This window comes from Neolamprologus brichardi, chromosome 3 (genome assembly GCF_056152115.1).
Source record: "Neolamprologus brichardi isolate AB-2024 chromosome 3, ASM5615211v1, whole genome shotgun sequence".
Lineage (NCBI taxonomy): Eukaryota > Metazoa > Chordata > Actinopteri > Cichliformes > Cichlidae > Neolamprologus > Neolamprologus brichardi.
In genome coordinates, this window is record NC_142106.1 from 4,893,631 (window position 1) to 4,918,534 (window position 24,904).

The following is a 24,904-nucleotide window of genomic DNA, read 5'->3' on the forward strand; positions in this document are numbered from 1 at the left end:
CATGAGAGGTTTTAGGACAAAGTTTGTGTTCTCCATTCTTTAAGCACCCGTTCGAGCACCGTTTAAGCACCGGCACCATTTCAGAAGTACCAGTTTGGCACCGGTATCGGATAAAACCTAAACGATACCCATCCCTACCCAGAAGTGGAGAGCCAGGAAATAACTCCTCCCACCACAGAGAGTACACTATAGTGTGTAGATGAGTCCCACATCTTGGGGCTGTGACTGTGTCACAACACCAGAAAGGAAGAAGACACACTAGTCTGGGTCTGGGACAAGCTGCACTCAGCACTGGTTACTCCCTCACATGGACACCCCATCCCATCCCACACAATGGGCCTGCAGGCACCTAGAAGAGGCCAGCCACCCAACTAGAGAAAAGGACCCACAAGCACTCCAGGCCCCACACACCAAGATCGCTAGGCAGCACCCACCCCAGTCCCCCACCACCACGAACTGAGGCAGAAACCCAGACACTCCAAAACTACAACCACAGCTCTTTAGGGCCCAGGAAGCCGCCAGACCTCTAAGTTTCAGAGAATGCCTTCATTCACTATTAAGGAACCCAGGCAAATGAGACCACCCCTACTAAATAATGGGATGAATCGGTGGGGACCAGATAGAAACTAATAAATGCAGTTCATCTTTTGAGGAGGAAAACACTATCTGCAGACTGATGTGATCTAGAAATAAATGTCAGTATTGATTGATACACAAACTGTTTTTTTTTTTTTATTTCACAGTTTTCTTAGTGATGCATACAATAAGTGATGTGATGTGTTTACTTGTGTAGTTTACTGATGTCACCTAACATGGACAGTTTGGGTGAGGTTGGGATACTGCAACTAAACCATGTGGAGAAGTCTTCAGACATCCTCTTGCTGAACATCTAGAAAGGCATGCAGGACCATATAGCTTGCATATAGTTCTCAGCAGAGATGTCTTTGCAATGGGTGCATATGTTTGAGTGTGTAAGGCCCATTTGGGACAGCATTTGTCCTGTAAGTTTGGGCTTTCACTCATTTTGAAGGTACTGAGCACATACAGACGTTTTAATCTGGATTAGTGAAAAGATCTTGCTCCCACTTTACGGTTGAGACAGAAATTGATGAATCAATTTTAAATGAAAGCTTATACATTTTGTTGTTTTCGTTGTTCCAAAGCTCTTTGTTTCTCTTTTAGTTCTCACTGTTTCTTTCTGTTTCTGCTGTCCACCTTTTCACATGGAAAATCATTTCACTGTTTCTCACTGAATGACTCCCCAAACTAGATTTGAAATTCTATCAAGTTTCTAATCATTACAAGTGATTCATGTTTCTATTTGATGTGTAAATGGAGATGATTTAGTTTGCTGGGATATGGACTGACATGTGTTGAATGGGAGGAGCAGTTTGTTGTTGTCTTCTTGTCTGTTTATGACAACAATAAATCTATTGTTGAAACAATGATTCATGTTTAACTCCATATATGAAATGTTTCTGATCTTTGAATTCTGTTTGATTAAAGACTTTCTTCATGACACAAATGAGATTTCAGTGTATTAATAGAACTAAATAAGCTCAGAGTTGAAAGGCTGGAGTATTATGTACGTGCTTCACTGTCAGTATCTTCAGGGGGATTCAAAGGGAAACATCAAACTGCTGTAATGAGATCAACTAGTTGGGCTGAACACACTTATCTGTAGTTTGTCTCCATTCAGGATCATCAGAATATAATGAACATGTGTGAAGAGCCAAAAAATGCTGCTGCCCTCTCAGCATGATGAGCTCCAGCCTTTGTTAACAGGAAAACAGGAAACATGAGACAACTTTCAGAGACAGTAACCAACTGTGGCCACAAGATGGCAGCAGCTGAACTGAGATCCTTTATTGGACAGAACGACTCTGCTCTGTGACGTCATCAGAGAGACGGCCTTCACTTTGATAGATCTGACGAAAAGTTTGGAAACCACTGGTTTAAACGATGTTAGCACAGAAACATTAGCTTTTGTCATGACTGATGAAGTTACTAGTTAATAAAGTTTCCAGTAAAGTGTTTAATCACAGCCACAGATGGACAGCAAATATCCCGTTTTTCTTTAGTGCATCTGTAATAAATATAAGTTTCAGTGCTTCGTTTAAACTGTATGATACTTATACTGACCCAGGGTCAGTGTAAAATACAATCCTAGCTGTGTGAACAAAGCCTGGCTCCTTTAATCATGACAAACCTCAGGATGCAGGTTATTATTACTCTTTCCTGCTGACACACCTGTCACACCTGAGAGTCAGCTAGAAACTTACAGTGACGTGGACATCATGCAAAGACTGCCAGACTCTGTAATACTGCAAATGATCAGTGACTCAGGTTAACACTAAACTTTAAATGGTCCCTCTGTGTCTCTGTGTGTGCTGAACATTTAGGATTGAGTCAGGCTGCATCAGCTGAAGCTGTTATTTGTATATATCAGTATTTTTTATTCAGGTGTGGGGAAAATACGTAAGACTGCAGTGAAGCGACGTACCAGATTAATACCTTGAAATCCTGTTTGGCTTTTTGTTATTTTAATTCTCTTTTCTGTTTGCCAGAACAGTTCTCCACAGTCACTGTCCACATGGGTCAGTGGGACCAAGCAGCACTCTGCTAATGTGGGACTCTGACCAGCAACATCCAGCAAGACCCAGACAGCGTTTTCTATCTCCCAGCTGGAGTTTTTTGTTTGTCTGTGACTGGAGAGTCAGATTTTTTTGAGCTTCACACTTGCAGAGGTAAGTCAGTTTGCAGAGATCCCTCCCACCCTGGCTTTTATGTGCTAGATTTCTTATCTGAAACAGTAATATTTCAGTGACTGCTGCTTATACCACAGGTTAATACACTCTACTGATCCCTGATAGGAGAATCATCACCTCTGCCAACAAAGAAGCTTGGTGGATGTTTGTTTACAGTCTGATGATGGGACCTCATGCTCTGCATCTTCAAAGTTTGTCTCTTGATTGTCATTCATACACAGTAATTTGAAGTATGCTTATATCTAGTAGAGCAGCACTCCAGGGCAAAAAAATAAATAAAAAAAAATCAAAATATCAACTCCACAACTTTATTAGTGCAACAAAAAAAACCCATCAATGTATTTTCACTTAAACAAGCAGCTGTTTTTTATGTGCATTAAAGTTATATAAAAATGTAACAGTGCAAATTCCTTGCTGACAGTTTAACCAAAAGGCATTTCCAGTGGAAACTGGCCGACATATCCTCAGCATAACCATGTATAATATCCACAAAACTTAAAGTGAGGTTAAACACACACACAATGCAGTAATATTACGTTGAAGCACAGTACGTATCACTCCGCGAGGCTCCCGACTACGGTAGCTGTAATGCTCCAACAATCCATCAAGCAGTGCGGTTGCGTAGCTTAGCAAAGTCATACTAAAACATTTTTGACAGATTTTTGAGTGCCCTGTGCCACCTAAAATCTGTTCGGAAAGGCAGTTTACCCATATTCTATCGCAATATTTCATTTTTTTTTATCATTGCCTAACATTATACAAGCATTACTGTGAACGGTATGATATGGCCCAGTCCTAATATCTAACATAACTGGGCCAACCTGGTAATCTTCCTTTATGGAAGGCTGTTTGAGTGTTGTGTGGTGAAAAAAGTGGACTAGTCGGCAGGATGCGAGTACAGATGCAGGAGAACTCTATCAGTGAGTTAACAGCATATCACTGCATCACACACCAGAAAACACTGTGTGGTAAAGTCCTAAAAACGCCTTAACACCCACTCACATCCTGGGCCATCTGACCTCAGGAAATCACATGATAGGGTGGGGCCAAGTTTCACAATGAGCTCACCCGAAACCCTGGCTGATTGTGACCCACACCCATTTTCACGCCTTGGCTCATGTGATTAGGTAGAGAATCATCAGGGGGTCCTTTGTCCCTGTTTGTGGAGGAAACTCTTTTAAATCTGGGACTCTCCACCATTTGACCTTAGAACTGAAGAAGCTTCTCGGATGAGAGGTGAAACGTCTTCAAACAACTTAAAGAAGTCCAGAAGCTTTTCTTTCCAAGCTCCTTAGATTAAACAAGAAGATGTGTCCAAACTTTTGACTGATAGTGTTGGTTTGCAGCTAATAAAATACAGGTTATGCAAACCAAACAAGCCAGACAGAAAGTGATGCTTGCAATGTATGATTATTACTTGTGTTTCTGAACATGAACATAACAAGGAGGATGCTCTGGTACTCTGCTTAAAACTGTGGGTAATTCTTACGCTTTCTGCTCTCCAAATAAATTAAGAGTCATAGTGAAGAAGAAGAAGAAGAAGAAGAAGAAGAAGACGGTGTGTCCAAACTTTTGACTGGTTTGTCATAGTGGTACCATTGAGATTTATTTTAATACCCTGGTTCAAAAATATTGCACTGTGAAAGGGACACTCCAACTCCAACAACTGGTACATGTCCACCAAATAAGTGTCCAACCTGCAGTATGTATTTATTTAGTTATAGGTGGAAAACCTCCATGTCCTGACAGGTAGAGCATTAACAGTTAGTAATGATATACATTTATCCAGTTTCTATATTGTTTCTGCAATCAAAGCTTTGTCATCATCCCACGACCCCTCAACCTGAATGTAGGAAATAAACCAGTAAAATTTACAGGAAAGAACTGAATTTGTTAAAATTACCTTTTTTTTTAAAGTATGCAGTCCAGAGTGTTGTTACTAAAACTGTTGTTAATGTGACATCATGTGGAATGTACAACATAGTGCAACCTAAAAATATGCAGAAGTAGTTTCTACCTGGTGGAATGATCTGACAGAAGATGACTGTTTAGTTTATTTAGATTGCTCCCAGAGCTGCGTTCATGAAATGCCAACATCAGAACATTAGCCTTTTTCTAATCTTGAGCTAATTGAGAGAGCATGAACTCTCCTCCTTGAAGCAAATTGAAGTTTTCAGCAGAAACAAAATAAACTAAATAGTAGGAATTTAAGTAGGAATACACTTCCCTCTAAGGTACGAGGACAGGACTTAAAAAGCAACGTCCAAAGAATGTCTTCGAAACACCTTCATCAAGCCTGCAGAACACTTAAAAAAGAAAAACTAGGTCCAAGTCTGGCCCCTCTTATACAAAATATAGAGAAATTATATAAGAGTTTAAAGAAATTAAATAATTCAAACATTAAGTTGGAACCCAACAGAAGAAATGAAGGACGTGCTCATAAGGCAAAGACCCTAAAAAATGCTGAGAAAATCATCTATAGCAGCCGGCTGGGGGATTCCCATGACGCCTATTGCAGCATAACTAAGGGAGGATTCAGGGTCAGAAGCAGTTACGTACAGCTACTTTTAAGTAGCTTCGGGGCGACCGTGGCTCAGGGGGTTGGGAAGCATGTCTGTAACCGAAAGGTCGCCGGTTTGATCCCTGGGCTCTCTGTCCTGGTCGTTGTGTCCTTGGGCAAGACACTTTACCCTACCGCCTACTGGTGTTGGCCAGAGGGGCCGATGGTGCGATATGGCAGCCTCGCTTCTGTCAGTCTGCCCCAGGGCAGCTGTGGCTACAACTGTAGCTGCCTCCACCAGTGTGTGAATGTGAGAGTGAATGAATAGTGGCATTGTAAAGCGCTTTAGGTGCCTTGAAAAGCGCTATATAAATCCAGTCCATTATTATTATTAATACTACTAATATTTATTTAGTCTATTTCTCTCTGATTGATCTTTCTGAGTTAACTTCAATAATTACTTCCTCCAAATCATCAACGTGTCTTTTAGACCCAAGGCTGCTTAAAGAAGTCCTAACATTAATATAATGATTCAGTTCTGCATATGATGAATCTGTCCCTGTTACTGGGCTACTGAAACGATGCTTTCTCCTTTCAAACATCCATAAACACGTAAAATCTGCACAGATAATAATGGAAACATTAACACACAGACACACACCTGTTAGCAAACCTTTACGCACACATGCACACACAGTCACATTCCTACATACACTCACATACACATTTGCATGCATGGACAGAGGCAACATGTGTATTTGGGTTCTGCACACAGAGAAATGAATTCAGATATGGGAGAACCAGCTTCTATCCCACCAGTAGCTCAGACTTTATCAACTCTCTCCCATAGAGAATCATAATGTGCTGCTTGGGGATATGCCACTTAAACTAGTTGTCCATTATCAACTGTTTTAAAAACACACTTACAACATTTGTGACTACAGCTGCAGATATTATCCTGCAGGTTTCTGTCAGAAGAAGAGACAGTTACTAGTGTGCACTCTGTCTGATAACTAGGTGTCCTTGGCATGAGTGGTTTAAAACTGGAAAAGGCCCCACAGTTGAACCTCACAGCATTTTCATTTGTTTGGAATTACAGATGGTTTGTTAGCAGTTTCTATCCTGTCATAATAAAGCTGTGCCTATAAGGCATCTGGATTTCTGCTGTGATGAGGCTGGGCTGCTGTGTTGCAAACTGTGCCCCATCAAAGCAGCCTCATATTTGACCATCCATACTGTATTAGACTTCATGCAAAGACGTTTTTACAGCTAAGAAGAGTCTGATGGTGTCAACAATAAGAACATATTGAAATGTAGTTCTCTGATGGAGCGTGTTAGACCTTCTACTTTATTTTAAGAAGAAAGTCTTTAACTCCTTTTTCAAACACAGGTTAATTCATTGCAGGTACAAGTGGGTTTGTTTAAATAACAAAATGAGATTAATTTATTTTATAGTGTAAGGGCCAGTAGGCAGGAGTATGCAGGTGTAGCCTCAGGGAGCAGTTTCCTATGAAGCTCACTATTAAAACCCCTGAAAGTCAATGTCACAAAAATGCCCAACATACAGGTTTTTAGCACTTACAGTACTATTGTTGAAGTTTGGTTAAACTTTTAATACCCAGCTGTACACAACAACATCGCAATTTCAACAATGTTATAAATTTCTTGTGACAATCACCTTTTTAAAGACGATGGTTTCAGTAACACCACAAATAACACAGGCATTAGAGGAGAATTATAAAATGTGACAGCGTGTCATTGTCATGGTAACGTGTGTGTATCAGTTCGAGAATCTGTTTATCCCTTTTGTCCCTCTCAGGACGCCGTAAGATTTGGGACGGTTTGCAGGGAGTCACGTGACCGCGCACGGCAAACCACAGCAGAGCAGGGATAGGAGCTGCGCTTGCGCAGACATTGGTCCCGGTTTGATTAAGCGGGCTGAGCTCAGACACAAAGTGAAGTATCGCTGCTGTTCCTGTCGATCAAACACCAATAAAACAGCGTCGCTGTCGCTTCTATCGACCCGCCGCAGCTGACGCAGCCATGTGTTCAGCGGAGTCTCTGAGAGAGTTCATACAGGAGAGGCTGACTGCTGTTTGTCAACAAATCTTCTGCGAGGTTCAGAAAACCATCGTCCAGTATGAGGAGGAGATCCAGCGTCAGCGCAGACTGCTGGATATCAGCCGGAGACCCGACACACACTCACACGGCTCAGGTACGGACATCTGTGCTGAGCTCAGGTTCCTCTCTGTTCATGAAAACACGAAAGCTCGTCTCCGGGATTTCTCTGATGTTAGCTGGGAGCAGAAAGCTGTTACCTTGGTGATTCATTTAATTTCGGAGTCAAATTTGTATAAAGTGTCAGACACTGGGCGTCAGCTAAAGACTGCAGTCAGGTGTGTTTGGCTGCCTTTCACAGTCGTACTGAAACAATCAGTGCAGTTTGAGTTCATCTGTGAGATTATTGTTTAGCAGGAGTAAAACCCTGAAAAGAAATAAACGCCTTGATGCTGATAAAGCAGCGAGTTTAAGGCCAGCATGTAGTTCAGGTGTTTAAGTCTTGAGCTGCCCCTGATTTCCTCATATGTTGCTAAACATAGTAAGTATAGTATAAAAAGCAAAACATAGAGTCTTGTCCCGTGAAGAAGAAGAGCCACCTCCACAGGACAAGACTCAGCTGTCCATCTGCATCTAAAGGTCAAAGGTCACTCTTTCAAGGATGCTAATGTTCACATTTTGGACAGAGAGGACAGATGGTTTGAAAGAGGAGTGAAAGAAGCATCTATGTCCACTGTGAGCGACCATCTTTGAACAGAGGCGGTGGTTTACGACACCAACTCTCTGCCATCTATAATCCAGTTTTGAGATCCCTTCCCAGACGCCTTAACGCCCACTCACATCCTGGGCCATCTGACCTCAGGAAATCACATGATAGGGTGGGGTCAGGTTTCACAATGAGCTCACACAAAACCTTGGCTGATTGTGGCACACACACACATTTTCACACCTTGACTCATGTGATTAGGTAGAGGATCATTAGGGGGTCCTTTTGTCCCACTAGGTTTAAATCTGGGACTCTCCACTATTTGACCTTAGAACTGAAGAAGCTCCTCAGATGAAGGTGAAACGTCTTCAAACAACTTAAAGAAGTCCAGACGCTTTTCTTTCCGAGCTCCTTAGACTAAACAAGAAGATGTGTCCAAACTTAGCCTTTTTTTTAATCTTGAGCTAATTGAGAGGGCATGAATTTCTACATGAACATCTATGTCCACTGTGAGCGACCATCTTTGAACAGAGGTGGTGGTTTACGACACCAGCTGTCTGCCATCTATAATCCAGTTTTGAGTTCCCTCCCCAGACGCCTTAACGCCCACTCACACCCTGGGCCATCTGACCTCAGGAGTTTGCATGATAAGGTGGAGCCAGGTTTCACAATGAGCTCACCCGAAACTCTGGCTGATTGGGACCCACATCCGTTTTCATGCCTTGACTCATGTGATTAGGTGGAGGATCATCAGGGGGTCCTTTGTTCCTCTCGGTGGGAAACTCCCACTGGGTTTAAATCTGGGACTCTCCACCATTTAACACTAGAACTGAAGAAGCTTCTCGGATGAGAGGTGAAACGTCTTCAAGCAACCTAAAGAAGTCCAGACGCTTTTCTTTCCGAGCTTAGACTTTCACTTTTTTTTCCTATAGGGCATTTACAAAGATCTGCTGATGTTCTTAAAGTTCATGTTTGAGTTTATGTCTTTCTGTATAGTTTCTGGGATGATTAGAATTTATATTACATTGTTGGAAATAGTTTATTTTGATGCAAATTTGCATTATAATATTTTTTCCTACAGTGTATATAAAAATTGCATCTCAAACAACAAAAGAAGACACTAAAATTTCCTGTGGTTGGAAACTGTTTAGTAGAGATGGCACGATACCACGTTTTTATGTCAGATACTGATATGAATCTGATATAGTGTATTTTATACTCAAAGCTTTTTTATAAATATCTCGCTGCATTTTCTATAAGTTCATAATCCAGTTTTAAAAACCAAAACACTAAAGCTATTCTGTATGCAAAAATTAGCCTGCACCCAAAATATTTCATAGATCAGCATTTATTTATTATTATTTGAATTTGATGATCTGTGACTTAAATCTGCTGATCTGAAGGTTGGTTTTTGCCTCCCCCAGTCTGCCAAATATTCTTGGGCAAGATACTAACACCAAGTTGATCTTCGATGCATCCATCAGAGTATGAATGTGTGTGAATGTTAGCTAGAAGGCAAAAATGGGTAAATGTTGCACGTTTTATACGCTCTTTGAGTGATCCTGGAGAGTAGAAAAGCGCTATATAAGAATCAGCCCATTTACCGTTTATCAGACGCCACAACAAGATAGGGTGGGTGTCGTGGTATCTCCTCGGCTTGCTGTCTGTATGCATCAAAAAACAAACTAAATGAGGCTTCAACCTTGGTGGTTTCAGAGTTTCATCTCTGCTTTTTGAAGATGTGAATTTCTTGGCTTCATCGGGTGATGGCCTCCAGCTCACAATGGAGTAGTAAAAAGCTGAGTGTGTATATACACATATATTTATATTTGTGTTTGTGTGTATTTTATTTCTTTTAGGGTTTTTTTCCATTTTTTTCCCCTCTATTTCTCTCTTCAGAATTCCAGGAGGATCCAGAGCCTCCACAGATGGAAGAGAGACAGGAGGAGGAGCCCTGCAGCAGTCAGGATGGAGAGCAGCTGGGAGTGAAGCTGGAGGCTGACGGCGTCAGAACTGATGATGAGTGGCTCAAACTGCTGGCGACCACCTGGAAACCCGATGTAAAGCTGCACAGAATAGGTTTGTAAAACTGGGATGATTCACAGGAAGAAATAAAGGTCAGAACTTTAATAAGCAGCAAGAATGCATCACGTTTCTGTTAAAACCAATTAAGATGCTTCAGTAACAGAGTTGATTGAGATGTTCATTGTCCTTCAAAATCATTGAAAGCACGTGGATATGATATTTCTTTGGAACAGAGATGGGAACAAGTTATTATTTTGCAAGTCTCAAATCTTTATCCTCAACTCTGAAACTTTGAATTTCAAGACCCATTTAGTCTTTTTTAAACAGTGTTGCAAATATATGTTAAATGTAAATAACAGACCATATGTTCTTTTAAAAATCTGTATTTATCTTGACACACAATGAAACAAGTGTAACTGAACTTACAAAATATACACAGAGTAATGATAAAATATCACCTCCATTATACAGCTCAATTAAACTTGGCTGCAGTAATAGTCCTTCTTTAAACTATAAATCCACAGAATAAACATTCAATGAAAAATTTCAAAAGCAGACAAACAGCGTAGACATTCGTAAAAGTACAAAACAAAGATTCATTGCAGTACATTTTTTATGTGTCAATGTGCAAGTTACAAAGATTGAAAAACAAAAATATATAAACTGAACAATGAACAGAAATGTGCACTTTAAGTTATTTCAGTTAATTATTCTGCATTTGCAAAAGACCAAACTGGCCAAAACTCTGCTAGTCATTTGTGCACAATGAATGATGCCATCATAGCTGAAAACTCGCTTTTGTTTTGCACATGCATTAAATTAAAGTCGATTACGTCGTTTAAGCATCATGAGGAGGAGGGTGGTTCCCCTTTTTTTTGGGGGGGGGGGGGGGGGGGGGCTGGGAGTTGGCAACCCTATTACTTAGGGTTTACATAGAAGAGCCACCTCCACAGGACAAGACTCAGCAGTTCATCTGCATCTTAAGGATAAAAGACTCTCTTTTGAGGATGCCAATGTTCACATTTTGGACAGAGAGGACAGATGGTTTGAAAGAGGAGTGAAAGAAGCATCTATGTCCACTGTGAGCAACCATCTTTGAACAGAGGCGGTGGTTTACGACACCAACTGTCTGCCATCTATAATCCAGTTTTGAGTTCCCTCCCCAGACGCCTGAACGCCCACTCACACCCTGGGCCATCTGACCTCACCCGAAACCCTGGCTGATTGGGACCCACACCCCAGTTTCACACCTTGGCTCAGGCGATTAGAGGATCATCAGGGGGTCCTTTTGTCCCTCTGTGGGGGGATACTCCCACTAGGTTTAAATCTGGGACTCTCCACCATTTGACCTTAGAACTGAAGAAGCTTCTCGGATGAGAGGTGAAATGTCTTCAAGTAACTTAAACAAGTCCAGACGCTTTTCTTTGCAAGCTCCTTTGACTACGATGACCTGGATGACTGAGAACCTTCACAGACATTACTTAGGTTGTTTAATATTTCCGCTAAGTACTCTTTAAAATACCAGAATAGGAAGGATGGTGTAGGTTTAAAAGGGAACCCCGGCTTTTAAGATGTGATTGCGCTAAAATATGTACTGTGCTTTCACTAACACATTTGGCTTATTTTAATACCACATATGATTTCCTTTTAAGCACATTTTATATCAAACCGATTTACCAATAGGCCACCATTGTTATTTACTTCTCAATGCACTCTGGGTAGTGACGTCATACGGTTGCACCGCATCAAGTTCACAGTTAGCAGCGCATTGGAAATGGCTTCTGTTCAACCTTTGCAGTTTGGACCAGAGCAACCGAGAGAGAGGAAGAAAATAGTTAACCAGCACTTAGTTTTGATGAAGATGAAAACAATCCGTCACATGAGGACGAGAGAGTGAGGGGAAACTACTGATGTGTATGCGGCTACTGCTTTTCAATGGCAACCGCGACTAAGCGTTTGTTGTAAAGCACCTAAACTTTTTAAGCCGTATGTTAATCCAGATGTTCTTTGGGCAGCCCTTGTTAGCCTCCATGACTGGTATTCGGTCTTTAAGTAATAACGTGATGAATCGTGCTTCCGGGCCCAAAGAATTCTGCATTTAATAAGACTGTTGTGTTTTTAACATGTTTTAATGCTTTGTATCTTGTTCTGTTTAATCTCAACAAGCTCTCTTTACAAATACAGACAATTTACCATCTCTAGTATTGATGTAAAACCCCCCTTGGTTACAAAGACAAGGCACTATGTATGTCTATGTGTAAGAACGTGTGTGTGTGTGTGTGATGCGGGTGCGTTTGTGTGACCTCCTGCTCACCAAAAGGATCATAAAAGCAGGAAGCAACATCAAACAGAATCTTTACAAGGGATGTGTCTGTGATAAAACACTACAGCCTCCTCCCAGAACCTCGAGAGGCTGGGGAGGGGGACAAAGGAATGTCTTGATCCTATAGTTTGAACTAAGACTTTACAAATTTAAGAACTACAATGACAACATTCAACAATTAGACTTAACAAAGTTACAAGTCGTAGAACATTTTTTCAAGTCTAAAGTCAAAATATTATAGACTTTTTGTCGCACGTTTTGTCGCACTTAAATGTTTCAGATCATCAAACAAATTTAAATGTTAGACAAAGATAAGCTGAGTAAATGCAAAACGCAGTTCGTAAACGATGAGTTCATTTATTAAGGGAGAAAAGTTATCCAAGCCTGCCTGGTGCTGTGTGAAAAAGGAATTGCCCCCTTGTTAAATAACAAATTAACTGATTAATCACATCCTTTTGCAGGCTGAGTCAGGAAATCACTTTAATAGAACCTTTCTGACAAAGCGAAGCCGGCTAAGAGATCCCAAAAACCAACACCATTCCACAATGTAAAGAAAAACATGAGAAACAAAGTCATTGACATCTATCAGTCTTGAAAGGGTTACAAAGCCACATCTAAGGCTTTGGGACTCCACTGAAACACAGTGAGAGCCAAATGATGCACAAATGGAGAAAACTTGGAACAATGGTGAACCTTCCCAGGAGTGACCGAATGACCAAAATTACTCCCGAGAGCACAGTGACAACTCATCCAGGAGGTCACAAAATACTCTAGAACAACATCCAAAGAACTCCAGGCCTCACTTGCCTCAATTAAGGTCAAAGTGCATGACTCCACTATAAGAGACTGGGCAAAAATGGCATCCATGGCAGAGTTACGAGGTGAAAACCACTGCTGAGTAAAAGTAACATAAAATCTTGTCTCAGGTTTGCCAAAGGAAAGTCTCAATGATCTCCAAGACATTGGGAAAATATTCCGTGGACTGACAAGGCAAAAGGGAAACTTTTTGGAGACATGTGTCTCTTTACATTTGGTGTAAAAGTAACAACAATTCTGAACAGGAACATCATTTTCACAGTAAAATATGGTGAGGGCAGTGTTGGTGGACTGGGGCTGTTTTGCTGCCTCACACCTGCAAGGCTTGTTGTGGTAAATTGAATCATGAATTCTGCTGTCTACAAAAACATCCTGAAGGAGAATATCCGACTAGAGCAGGGCGATATGGCCAAAAATATTTATCACAATATATATTTGAAAATTTGCGATAACGATATAACTGACGATATCATTTCTGCGAGACAAAATACAACTCCACAACTTTACTAGTGCTGAAAGTTTAACCAAAGGCATTTCCAGTAGAAATGGGCTGACATATCCTGAGCATAACCATGTTTAATATCCACTGAAGTTAAAAAGAGGTGCTTTGCTACATTAAACTGCAGTGTGCCAAATAAAAAAGTCAAATATGTATTTTTTGGACTTCTCATTCTCTGTTGCCTCCATGCTTTTTCGGCCATGTGCATATGAAAACAAAGGCACTGCGCATGCGCGTTTCACACATATTGTATCGCGATATTTCATTTTCTTATCATTGCTTAACATTGTACCGGTATTACTGTGAACGGTATAATATGGGCCGGCCCTATACCCGACCATTTATTAGAGACTGAAGGGCACTAGGATTCTGCAGCAGAATAATAATCCAAAACACACCAGCAAGTTCACCTTAAGAAAAACAAAATGAAGACTTCGCTGTGGCGTGACCGTAAAAAGCCGGTTTTTCGAAAACCCTCTAATTAATGAATCACAACAGTTCTGCAAAGTTCAGTGGGCCAAATTCTCACTATGTAGAGACCTGTTTATGGTTCAGATCAAAATATATTTTCTCTGGTGATTGTTGTTTTAGAAAAAAATTTTTTACATTTCTCTTTTCAGACGTCCAACAACTACATGTCTGTGAGGAGGCGGAGGAGGAGGAGGAGCCACTCGCAAACCAGCCAATCTATAGCGAGGTGAGGAGCTCCAGTGTAGACCAGGAGGACCGAGACCCTCCACAGATTAATGAGGAACAGGAGGATCTCTGCAGCAGTCAGAAGGGAGAGCAGCTGGGAGTGAAGCTGGAGCCTGATACCTTCATGGTGACTCCTGCTTATGAGGAAAGTGACCACAGTGAAGCAGAACCAAACAGTGAACAAATCTCTCACAGCTCTGCTGAGAGCGAAGATCAGGAAGAAAGCCACCATGTGGACTTGGGGTCACCTGAAAATGCAGAGGTGAAGAAAAGGAGACATTGCAGAAAGAAAAGTGATAGTAAGAGAGTAAAAAAGGCTGCTGTGTCAGAGAGTCAGGGTCAAAGTGGGACAAGAAAAAAGACTGAACAATGTGACATATGTGGAAAAGCTTTTCTGTTTAAGTCACGCCTGATTGCACATGTTAGAGTTCACACAGGTGAGAAGCCTTATTTGTGTAGCACCTGTGGGAAAGTATTCAATTACAAGTCAAAATTGGTTGTTCACACAAGGGTTCACACAGGTGAGAAACCATATTCTTGTAGCATCTGTGGTAAAACGTTTCTCCTTAGATCCCTTCTGACTACACATTTTAGAGTTCACACAGGTGAGAAGCCATATTCCTGTAGCACCTGTGGGAAAATGTTCGCTTCCAACTCAAAAATGAATGCTCACAGAAGGGTTCACACAAGTGAGAAGCCATATCCTTGTATGACATGCGGAAAAACTTTTAAGAGTACAAGCAACCTGAAAATACATGTCAGAATTCACACGGGTGAGAAACCTTATCCTTGTATCACCTGTGGGAAAGAATTTAGTCAATGGATTAACATGAATCGTCACATGAGGTGTCACACAGGTGAGAAGCCATATAGTTGCAGCACTTGTGGAAAAAGTTTCCCTCATCAATCAGGATTGAAAGCTCATACAAATTCACACAAGGGAATGAAGGCTGTAGAATCTGTGGAAAAGGATTTTGTTAATGAGATACGATAATTGATATTGCTTAAAAGTGTTATATTTAGAAAATGTGGGACAGAGTCATAGCAGTGTGTTGGTAGTAGAGCTCACACTGACCAGGAGTCAAATCATTACAACACCTGAGTGAAAAGATGACCAATATTTAAATCAGCATTTTCTGTCCAGAGCAGTAAAAACGCTCAGCATTCTTTATTCAGTTCATTACATTATTCTTATAATTGTATCAGGGAAGCCCTGATCTTACATTTAATGATGGTTAAAATTCAGTGTGCTCCTTTTCTTCCAGATCATTGTTTGGTTCTTTTGTTTATCAACGTGTGTTAAATTTTAAATAAATATTTAATTCATTAAAATAAATTATTTTTGAAGGGCAATCGCTAACATATGTAAGCAGCATAAAAGACAGTTCTGTCTCATTTCAGAGTTTTTCTTTGTTTTGTTGTTTTTTAAAGAGATGTACAAACAGATGTTGTTTTATTTTTGTTTTTTTTAACATTTAGAGAACATGCAGCACAAAAGTGATTCAATTAGTGTTTGTTTATTTGTGTGTTGTAACAATGCTTTTTGATAATAAATCCTATACTATTGCAAAGCCTGTTTCTTTCCCTTTAAATGGAGCCACATTTATAAGGAAAATGTATTTGTGGGTTGAGCAGCAGAGTATGTAGATTGCATCCATGACAAACCGCTTGTTCTGCTATTGTTTCTTGTGAGCTTCCAGTAAACCAGGTACTGAAAATCAGGTGGCTGATTGGCTCCTGATTAGCATGACCCTGATACAGCAGTCCGTGGGTATCTGCTCTAAGCATGCCACATTTAAAAGATTTAGATAGGGTCCATGCTATAGGGCTGTTTCAACTTGGTATTCCACAAAACCAAGATTCAGCATTATTTGGAGTGAGACAAAGTACCATCTCCAAACTGAAGACCAAGTTACATAAAATGGGAATGTCATAGATAATTTGCGACGTGTATGTCACAGGAAGACCGTTTCCTCACCTCATCAGCACTGAGGATCTGTAGGAAGTCTTCTTCAGATTTGCAGTCAAGCGTTTCAGGATGATATGGCTGATAGCCCTCTAACAAATTTGGAACAGACTGGACACAGTCACTCTTTTGTCGTTTTACTAGTCCCCCCTAGGGCCCCCATTCGGACCAGGGCCCAGTTCAGCAGCGCCGCACGGCCCCACAGAGCCCGGGGCAGCCCACCCGACCCCACCACAGAGAAAACTGCACCTACCCCGTCATCCACTTATCTTTCAGACTACACAAGACAATAGACACCCAGGCTGAGTTCTTCCTCGACCTCTCTTATATCTCTCCCCACCTGCAGAGTCAGTTCCTGGAGAGAGGAAAGCTCCTGCGAGATGTAATAGCCTCCCCCCTCCAGTTGAAGAGCCCCCCAGGTGGCTTGATGCACCGGTGGCACACTGCGCCAGGGCTGAGCCCCCATACACCCACCCGCCCACAACCCCGGCGACACACCAGCCAGGACCCCAGCCCCCAAGGCCCAGCCAGGGCCCCAGCCCGGAGACGGAGCACTCCCAGAACCTCACGCCCGTCCCGGACCCACCCAGGGACAGCCAGGCTACCAAGTCAGTAACCCACGTCCGTCAGCACAGACCCTCCCCTAGCCCTGCTGCACGCAGCCACGAGGAAACTGTCACCTAAGAGCCAACAGAGCCCTTAACAGGCCATGACCGCTACCCCGGGTTGAGCCCCCCAAGGAAGAGGCTCCTGGGGAACCCCCTGACGCCCTAAGCCTGTCCCTGCCCCCACACCAATCACAACAGCGAAGGTGGGACCAAACTATGACCCCCCACCCCCACTAGGTGATGGAGCTGATCAAAGGAGCCCAGAGCAATTGATCTGATCTGGTGGCAGAGGCTGTATCAAGACTAATGTAATTTAATAGATAATTTCTATATTGGTTGGAATTAAGATTATTTTTATTTTTCCAGTTCATGAGGACTGTTTTCTTGGCTATGCATAGGGCAGTGGAAACCGTATGGGCTATATTCTTTTCTGTAGTGACATAATCTGATCTGCCCAACAAACACACTAAAGGGGAAGTTGGAATGTTACATTTCAGACACTTTGATAAGTCTTCACATATCTCGCGCCAAAATTCTGAACTGGTGGACAGAACCAAAGAGCATGGATATAATTGTCGGGTGAATTGGTTTGGCAGTGTGAGCAGTTGTTGGTAGACGTAAAGCCCATCTTGAACATCCGATGACCTGTATAGTGCACTCTATGTAGTATTTTGTATTGAATTAATTGAAGACTTGAAAGGTTTAAATGAAAGGTTTTTATCTGAGACCAGAAGTTTTGGTCTAAGTTAACTGATAAATCCGCTTCCCATTTTGCAATAGGAAGTGATATTGATTCATTTGTTTTAGAAAACATTCTGTATATTTTGGAAAGTAATTTTGGGGTTTTAAGAGTAAGAAATTGTACCACACTTGATGGTGTTTGTAGTTCAGCTTGACCAGGCTTAAATGTCTTTTTAACTATGGATTTAATTTGTTGATTAGAACTACCTAACTTTCAGCACTACTTCTCAGCCAACAGGCTTCAGTTTATCTCAGGATGGCTAAGACATACCTTCTTAGACGAACCTTGGCTAGATGTAGAACAAGCACTTTGCAATAATCTAGAGATTTCAGACCTACCATTTATCAGCTCAAACATCCTTCAAAAGCTCTTCTCTGACAGCAGGGTGGAAGTTTCTAAAATTAACGGAGTCTTCATTAATCCCATGCAAATATACACCTATCTGGAACAACCCTGACATATTACAAAACAATAACATGATAAACTTTCCAGATTGGAGTGGTAAAGGAATCAAATATTTAGAACATATATTAGAAGGAACAGAATTTATTCCATTTGACAGACTAGTTACACAATATGGGATCAACAAGAAAAGATTTTTAGAATATCAACAAAATCAACAAGTTAGAAATATCCTGTCTCAGAGTGACGCTGAAAAACTAGTTCATGCATTTATTACTTCCAGGCTGGACTACTGTAATTCATTATTATCAGGATATCCAAAAAACTTGCTGAAAAGCCTTCAGTTAATCCAAAATGCTGCAGCAAGAGTACTGACAGGGACTAGAAAGAGAGAGCAGATTTCTCCTGTTTTGGCTTCCTGTTAAATACAGAACTGAATTCAAAATCCTGCTCCTCACATACAAGGTCTTAAATAATCAGGCCCCATCTTGTCTTAATGACCTTGTAGTACCATATCACCCTATTAGAGCACTTCGCTCTCGCTTTGCAGGCCTACTTGTTGTTCCTAGAGTATTTAAAAGTAGAATGGGAGGCAGAGCCTTCAGTTTTCAGGCCCCTCTTCTGTGGAACCAGCTTCCAGTTTGGATTCGGGAGACAGACACTATCTCTACTTTCAAGATTAGGTTAAAACTTTCCTTTTTGCTAAAGCATATAGTTAGGGCTAGACCAGGTGACCCTGAATCCTCCCTTAGTTATGCTGCAATAGATGTAGGCTGCCGGGGGATTCCCGTGATGCATTGAGTTTTTCCTTTCCAGTCACCTTTCTCACTCACTGTGTGTTAATAGACCTCTCTGTATTGAATCATATCTGTTATTAATCTCTGTCTCTCTTCCACAGCATGTCTTTATCCTGTTTTCCTTCTCTCACCCCAACCGGTCGCAGCAGATGGCCCCGCCCCTCCCTGAGCCTGGTTCTGCCGGAGGTTTGTTCCTGTTAAAAGGGAGTTTTTCCTTCCCACTGTCGCCAAAGTGCTTGCTCATAGGGGGTCATATGATTGTTTAGATTTTCTCTGGATCTACTGTACAATATAAAGTGTCTTACGCTATATAAATAAAATTGAATTGAACTGAATTGAGTTAATTTTGATAGAACTAGTAATGTAACTAAGTTACAATTGTAAAGTAACTTACACGACACTGCTCTTCACACATGTTCATTATATTCTGATGATCCTGGATGGAGACAAACTACAGATAAGTGTGTTCAGCCCAACTAGTTGATCTCATTACAGCAGTTTGATGTTTCCCTTTGAATCCCCCTGAAGATACTGACAGTGAAGCACGTACATAATACTCCAGCCTTTCAACTCTGAGCTTATTTAGTTCTATTAATACACTGAAATCTCATTTGTGTCATGAAGAAAGTCTTTAATCAAACAGAATTCAAAGATCAGAAACATTTCATATATGGAGTTAAACATGAATCATTGTTTCAACAATAGATTTATTGTTGTCATAAACAGACAAGAAGACAACAACAAACTGCTCCTCCCATTCAACACATGTCAGTCCATATCACAGCAAAATAAATCATCTCCATTTACACATCAAATAGAAACATGAATCACTTGTAATGATTAGAAACTTGATAGAATTTCAAATCTAGTTTGGGGAGTCATTCAGTGAGAAACAGTGAAATGATTTTCCATGTGAAAAGGTGGACAGCAGAAACAGAAAGAAACAGTGAGAACTAAAAGAGAAACAAAGAGCTTTGGAACAACGAGGCAGCAGGAGGACAGCTGCAGTTTAACAGCTTCAATTCACTGACAGGAAACAACATTAGAAATATCATCATCCTCAACTCATCTGCTGCACTGACACTGACACCTTCAACGGACACACGTTCAATTTATCAACAGTGCTAATGTAAGGAAACATCCTGTGAGTGAAAGTGTGTGTGAAGGTGTGTATGTGTGTGTTAGTATCAGGATCAGAGAACGACAGCTTTCCTCTGTTCCAGTCCAGATTCACTCTGATCCTCTGGAGCTTCTTCTGGAATGAGAGATCAGTGAGAGGACCTGGTGGTGACCATGCTGAGTATTCACCTTCATCAAACCATATTATCCATAATCCAGACCATATGTCTCCCTTCCTCTGCACATACTCTGCTAACACACCCAGTCCCCACGGTGTACTGTCTCCTACATCAACATCCCAGCTGTGAGTCCCTGAGTTAAAGCCCTCAGAGCCCAGGACAGAGCAGGAATGATCAAACCTCTCTGGATTATCAGGAAGCTGCTGCTTCTCTCCTCCTCTCACATTGGTCAGATCTTCAGACAGGATGAGGTTTGGATCAGCAGTGTTTTGGTCCAGAATGAGAGGAGTGTAGGAGACCATGTCCTTCATGTTGTTCCAGATGTTGAAGGTCAGGTTGCCCAGGTGTTTGGCCTGGTCTATCAGAGCTCCTGAGGGCAGCTGTGGATCATCCAGCAGGGGGCAGCGCTGGACTCTTTCCACTGCAGCCTTGTAGTTGTGCAGGAATGCGATGTCTTCAGCTCTCAGCTCCTCCTCTGTGGCTCTGACTGTGTCTGAAAGAGCTGCTATCTCTCTGTTCAGAGCCTCCATCTTCTCCTTCATCATCCCACTCTTCTGCTCCTCTTCCTCCCTCAGTGCAGCCAGCCTGGCCTCCTCTTCCTCTGCTAGAAACTGGTGAAGCTTCTTAAACTGCTCCTTAATCTGCCTCTCTGTGTGTCGGGCCTGGACCTTAATGTGTTCTGCTGTTTGACCAAACTTCACTTGAACTTCTTCGCAAACCTTTAACTTCTTCTTTAAGGGCTCCAGAGTTTCCTGAAGTTTCTTGTGTTGTCGTGCAACTTCATCGATGGGTCTGAATCTGTGATTGGTGTGTTTTTCTGAGTCTCTGCAGACGACACACACTGGCTGCTGATCGTCCAGACAGAAAAGTTTGAGTTTCTCAGAATGCAGACTGCAGAGAGCCTCTGAAGCTCTCTGATATCTCTCCTGTAAGAACAAATCACACAAGTTCTTTAAAGCCTTGTTTGAAGGTGGATGCTTCTTTGAAGATCTTCTCTTACAAAGTGGACACTCGTTTGTTGGTCTCTCTTTCCACCATCTCTTCAGACAGACTTTACAGAAGCTGTGGCTACATGGCAGAATAACAGGATCTCTGAAAACCTCCATACAGACCGTACAGCAGAGATCCTCCTCTGATCTGGAAGCCATTGAGTCTGTGAGTGAAGCTGAAAACAGCAGACAGGAAGTACAGTCAGTCCTGGCTCCCCTCCCTCCTCTACCACCTTCACTGAAACTTCCTTTGAGTCGTGTTTTTGCTCAAACTCACATTCAGTGTGTGGAGCGTCAGCAGCTTGAAGCAGCAGTGTGGAGTTTTCCACTTTTCTCTCCTGTAGCTGGGCTCACTCAGAGGAAGCTGCTAGTTTGGTCTGAGCTCAGTCTGATCGTCTGTGCATCTCTCTTTACTGTGGACGAAGAACTTCCTGTTTCCTGGTTTGTCACATTTGAGTGATGTGAGGGGAGGAGTAAAATGTTGCTGTTTCACTTTAACCCTTTAAAGCCGGCCGGAACGGGCATGCTCCGTTTTGTGTATCTATTATTAAATCCCTGTAGAACCTGCATGTCCTAAACTGACTAATATGCTCCTAATGTCACGGTTTTCCAGGGCAAACCATGGGATGTGGGGAAGGAGGAGAGACTCTTTAGTGAAAACAGTGCGTTTGTTTACGGTGAGGTAAATAACAGATGCACACAAAATCCCCTAGACTCCCATGTGTGTGCTCCCCGCCATCGTGTTCCTGCATACCCTGTGCGTGCTGGTCCCTCGTTCCACCCAGGGGCGGATCTAGAGAAATTTTCTTAGGGTGGCATGAGGGTGGGAAAATTGAAGCCCTTTTTTTCCCCCAAACACATATGCAGGTGGTTACATATGGTTAAAATGATTCAAATGCAGTAAGTATACATGTTTTTCATATAAATATAGTCTACAACTTAATTATTTTCTGTAGCCCATATAATTAAACACTTTAGTTACATAAAACATGTGAGTTTTGATGCTATGTACTGTATAGCCTGTATGATAAATAAACATGTAGCCCAATAAGTATAAAATCCAGAATGCTACACAACATGGGGCGGTTCATTTACAAACACAAGTCTAACTTAAGTTTCACTGTTTTTTGTTAGAAAACAGTCACATTGTTACAGCTTAAATTACACAAAATGTCAGAAATCTGCACTGTCATGAAAAATTTTTTGGAGGGCCTGAGATGTCCCCAGAGAGGTGGCGTCTGATACCCAACCTGACATATAGACACAGACATACAGGCACACACAGATAAAAACATCCATTCCCACCCTCATGCTCTCATAGGCAATTACTCCACACTCAACCAACGTGGAGACAGACATAAAGAGACGCTATACACACAATCACACTCCCCAAGCATACTCTACGAACCGGGTCTAGGTACCCTTGCCCCTGGAGGGGGGAACTGTACCCAGACCCAGGTGGTGTTACACTTTTCCCTGCGGTGGGGAGAAGCAGACCGCCCCGACTCCGCAGCAGCAGGGAGGCCCTATATTCCAGACCCCAGTCGGAGGGCCAACTCCTCCTCCTAGCCCCCCCGCTCCAGCAGGCCGCAGAGAACGGGGGTGTGAGAAGACTCCAAACCTCCCTCCCTTGTAGTGTTGATGTATGTGTGTTCTAAGGTGCATTTAAAACCCAGGAGGGCATGGAGCTACCTGCCAGAGAGCAGCAGGTAAGTGCAAAGCCCCTCCTGCTAGCCCTCAGTGTCTACGTGTATTTAAAATTGAGAGGTGGGCAACGACGCCAGGGGTGAGGTGTACACCCTGATGGTGATTTGGATTCCGTGTAGCGTGCCCACCCCCAAGATCCTATATGTATGTGTAATGAGAGTGTGAGTAATGTGAATGTCTACGTTGTGAGATAAAAAAAAAAAGAAATTTAAACCGGGTCAAGTTGAACTACAAACACCACCAAGTGTGGTTCAATTTCTTACTCTTAAAACCCCCAAATTACTTTCCAAAATATACAGAATGATTTCTAAAACAGATGAATCAACATCACTTCCTATTGCAAAATGGGAAGCAGAATCATCAGTTAACTTAGACCAAAACTTCTGGTCTCAGATTTGCTTAAAAACCTTTCATCTAATTAGAAATCCCAGTCTTCAATTAATTCAATACAAAATACTACATAGAGTGCACTATACAGGTCATCGGATGTTCAAGATGGGCTTTACGTCTACCAACAACTGCTCACACTGCCAAACCAATTCACCCGACAATTATATCCACGCTCTTTGGTTCTGTCCACCAGTTCAGAAAATTTGGCGCGAGATATGTGAAGACTTATCAAAGTGTCTGAAATGTAACATTCCAACTTCCCCTTTAGTGTGTTTGTTGAGCAGCTTAGATAATGTCACTACAGATAAGAATATAGCCCATATGGTTTTCACTGCCCTATGCATAGCCAAGAAAACAGTCCTCATGAACTGGAAAAATAAAAATAATCTTTATAATAATATATATAATAATATATATAATAATCTTTTTCTCTTCAACTGGAGGGGGGGGGGGTTGTAACACCTTGCAGGAGCTCTCCTCTCTTCAGGAACTCACTCTGCGGGAGGGGGAGATACAGGAGAGGTGGAGGAAAATCTCAGCCTGGGCGTCTATTGTCATGTGTAGTCTGGAAGATGAGTGGATGACGGCGTGGGTGCAGTTTTCTCTGTGGTGGGGTCAGGTGGGCTGTCCCGGGCTCTGTGGGGCCGGGTGGCGCTGCTGTTCTGGGCCCCGGTCCGGATGGGCCTGGGCCCCCTTTCCCTGGTGGGTTGCGGAGTATGGGGGTGCCTAATGGGGTCAGCGGGGGAGCTGGCCCCAGGGAGGGGTCACTTGCCCCTCCCTTTCTTCCCTCCCCATCTCCAGCTGCCTCCCTCTTCCCGCTCCACCACAATCACCCACACATGCAGGGCCTTGGGGTAAAGGTGTGTCACCAGGGTGCAGGGGAGGCTTCCCCCCCTCTGTCCCCTTCTGGCTTCTTGTGCCTCAATTTTATCTCACAACTTAGATATTCACATTACTCACACTCTCATAACACATACATATAGGATCTTGTGGATGGGCACGCTACACGGACTCCAAAAGACCATCAGGGTTACACCTCACCCCTGGTGTCGTTTCCCACCTCTCAATTTTAAATACACGTAGACACTGAGGGCTATCAGGAGGGGCTATGCGTTTACCTGCTGCTCTCTGGCATGTAGCTCCATGCCCTCCTGGGTTTTAAATGCACCTTAGAACACACATGCATCAACACTACATATGAGCGGGCGGAGGGAGGTTTTGGAGTCTTCTCACACCCCCGTTCTCTGCGACCTGTTGGAGCGGGGGGCCAGGAGGAGGAGTTGGCTGTCCGACTGGGGTCTGGAGTGTGGGGCCTCCCTGCTGCTGCGCAGTCGGGGCGGTCTGCTTCTCCCCACCGCAGGGAAAAGGGTAACACCACCTGGGTCTGGGTGCAGTTTCCTCCTCCAGGGGCAAAGGTACCAAGACCCAGTTCTTAGAGTACGCTTGGGGAGTGTGATTGTGTGTACAGTGTCTCTCTATGTCTTTCTCCATGTTAGTTTAGTGTTGAGTAATTGCATATGAGAGCATGAGGGTGGGAATGGATGTTTGCATCTGTGTGTGCCTGTATGTCTGTGTCTATATGTCAGGTTGGGTATCAGACGCCACCTCTCTGGG

General features: G+C 42.5%; 2 protein-coding genes across 2 annotated transcripts; one reads left to right on the forward strand and one right to left on the reverse strand.

The window, feature by feature from the left end:
- Nucleotides 1-7,167: 7,167 nt before the first annotated feature.
- LOC102790636 (uncharacterized) lies at nucleotides 7,168-15,953 on the forward strand. The gene is made up of 3 exons (XM_087831333.1): nucleotides 7,168-7,483; nucleotides 9,932-10,111; nucleotides 14,316-15,953. The coding sequence occupies exons 1-3, from the start codon at nucleotides 7,312-7,314 to the stop codon at nucleotides 15,383-15,385; spliced, it is 1,422 nt and encodes a 473-aa protein (XP_087687459.1). The 5' UTR covers nucleotides 7,168-7,311; the 3' UTR covers nucleotides 15,386-15,953.
- A 3,574-nt stretch (nucleotides 15,954-19,527) lies between these two features.
- On the reverse strand, nucleotides 19,528-21,598 carry LOC148103224 (nuclear factor 7, brain-like). The gene is made up of 2 exons (XM_087839073.1): nucleotides 21,471-21,598; nucleotides 19,528-21,369 (listed from the first exon to the last, which is right to left on the reverse strand). Exon 2 carries the CDS (start codon nucleotides 21,350-21,352, stop codon nucleotides 19,967-19,969), a length of 1,386 nt encoding a protein of 461 aa, XP_087695199.1. The 5' UTR covers nucleotides 21,353-21,369; nucleotides 21,471-21,598; the 3' UTR covers nucleotides 19,528-19,966.
- Between the last annotated feature and the right edge of the window lie 3,306 nt (nucleotides 21,599-24,904).

Excerpts from the sequence above, each read along its gene's own strand:
- LOC102790636 (XM_087831333.1), top strand. The coding sequence starts at position 7,312 with ATGTGTTCAGCGGAGTCTCTGAGAGAGTTCATACAGGAGAGGCTGACT. Across the intron at positions 7,484-9,931 it reads CACACACTCACACGGCTCAG|AATTCCAGGAGGATCCAGAG; the intron begins GTACGGACATCT and ends TTCTCTCTTCAG. Across the intron at positions 10,112-14,315 it reads TGTAAAGCTGCACAGAATAG|ACGTCCAACAACTACATGTC; the intron begins GTTTGTAAAACT and ends TTCTCTTTTCAG.
- LOC148103224 (XM_087839073.1), bottom strand. The coding sequence starts at position 21,352 with ATGGCTTCCAGATCAGAGGAGGATCTCTGCTGTACGGTCTGTATGGAG.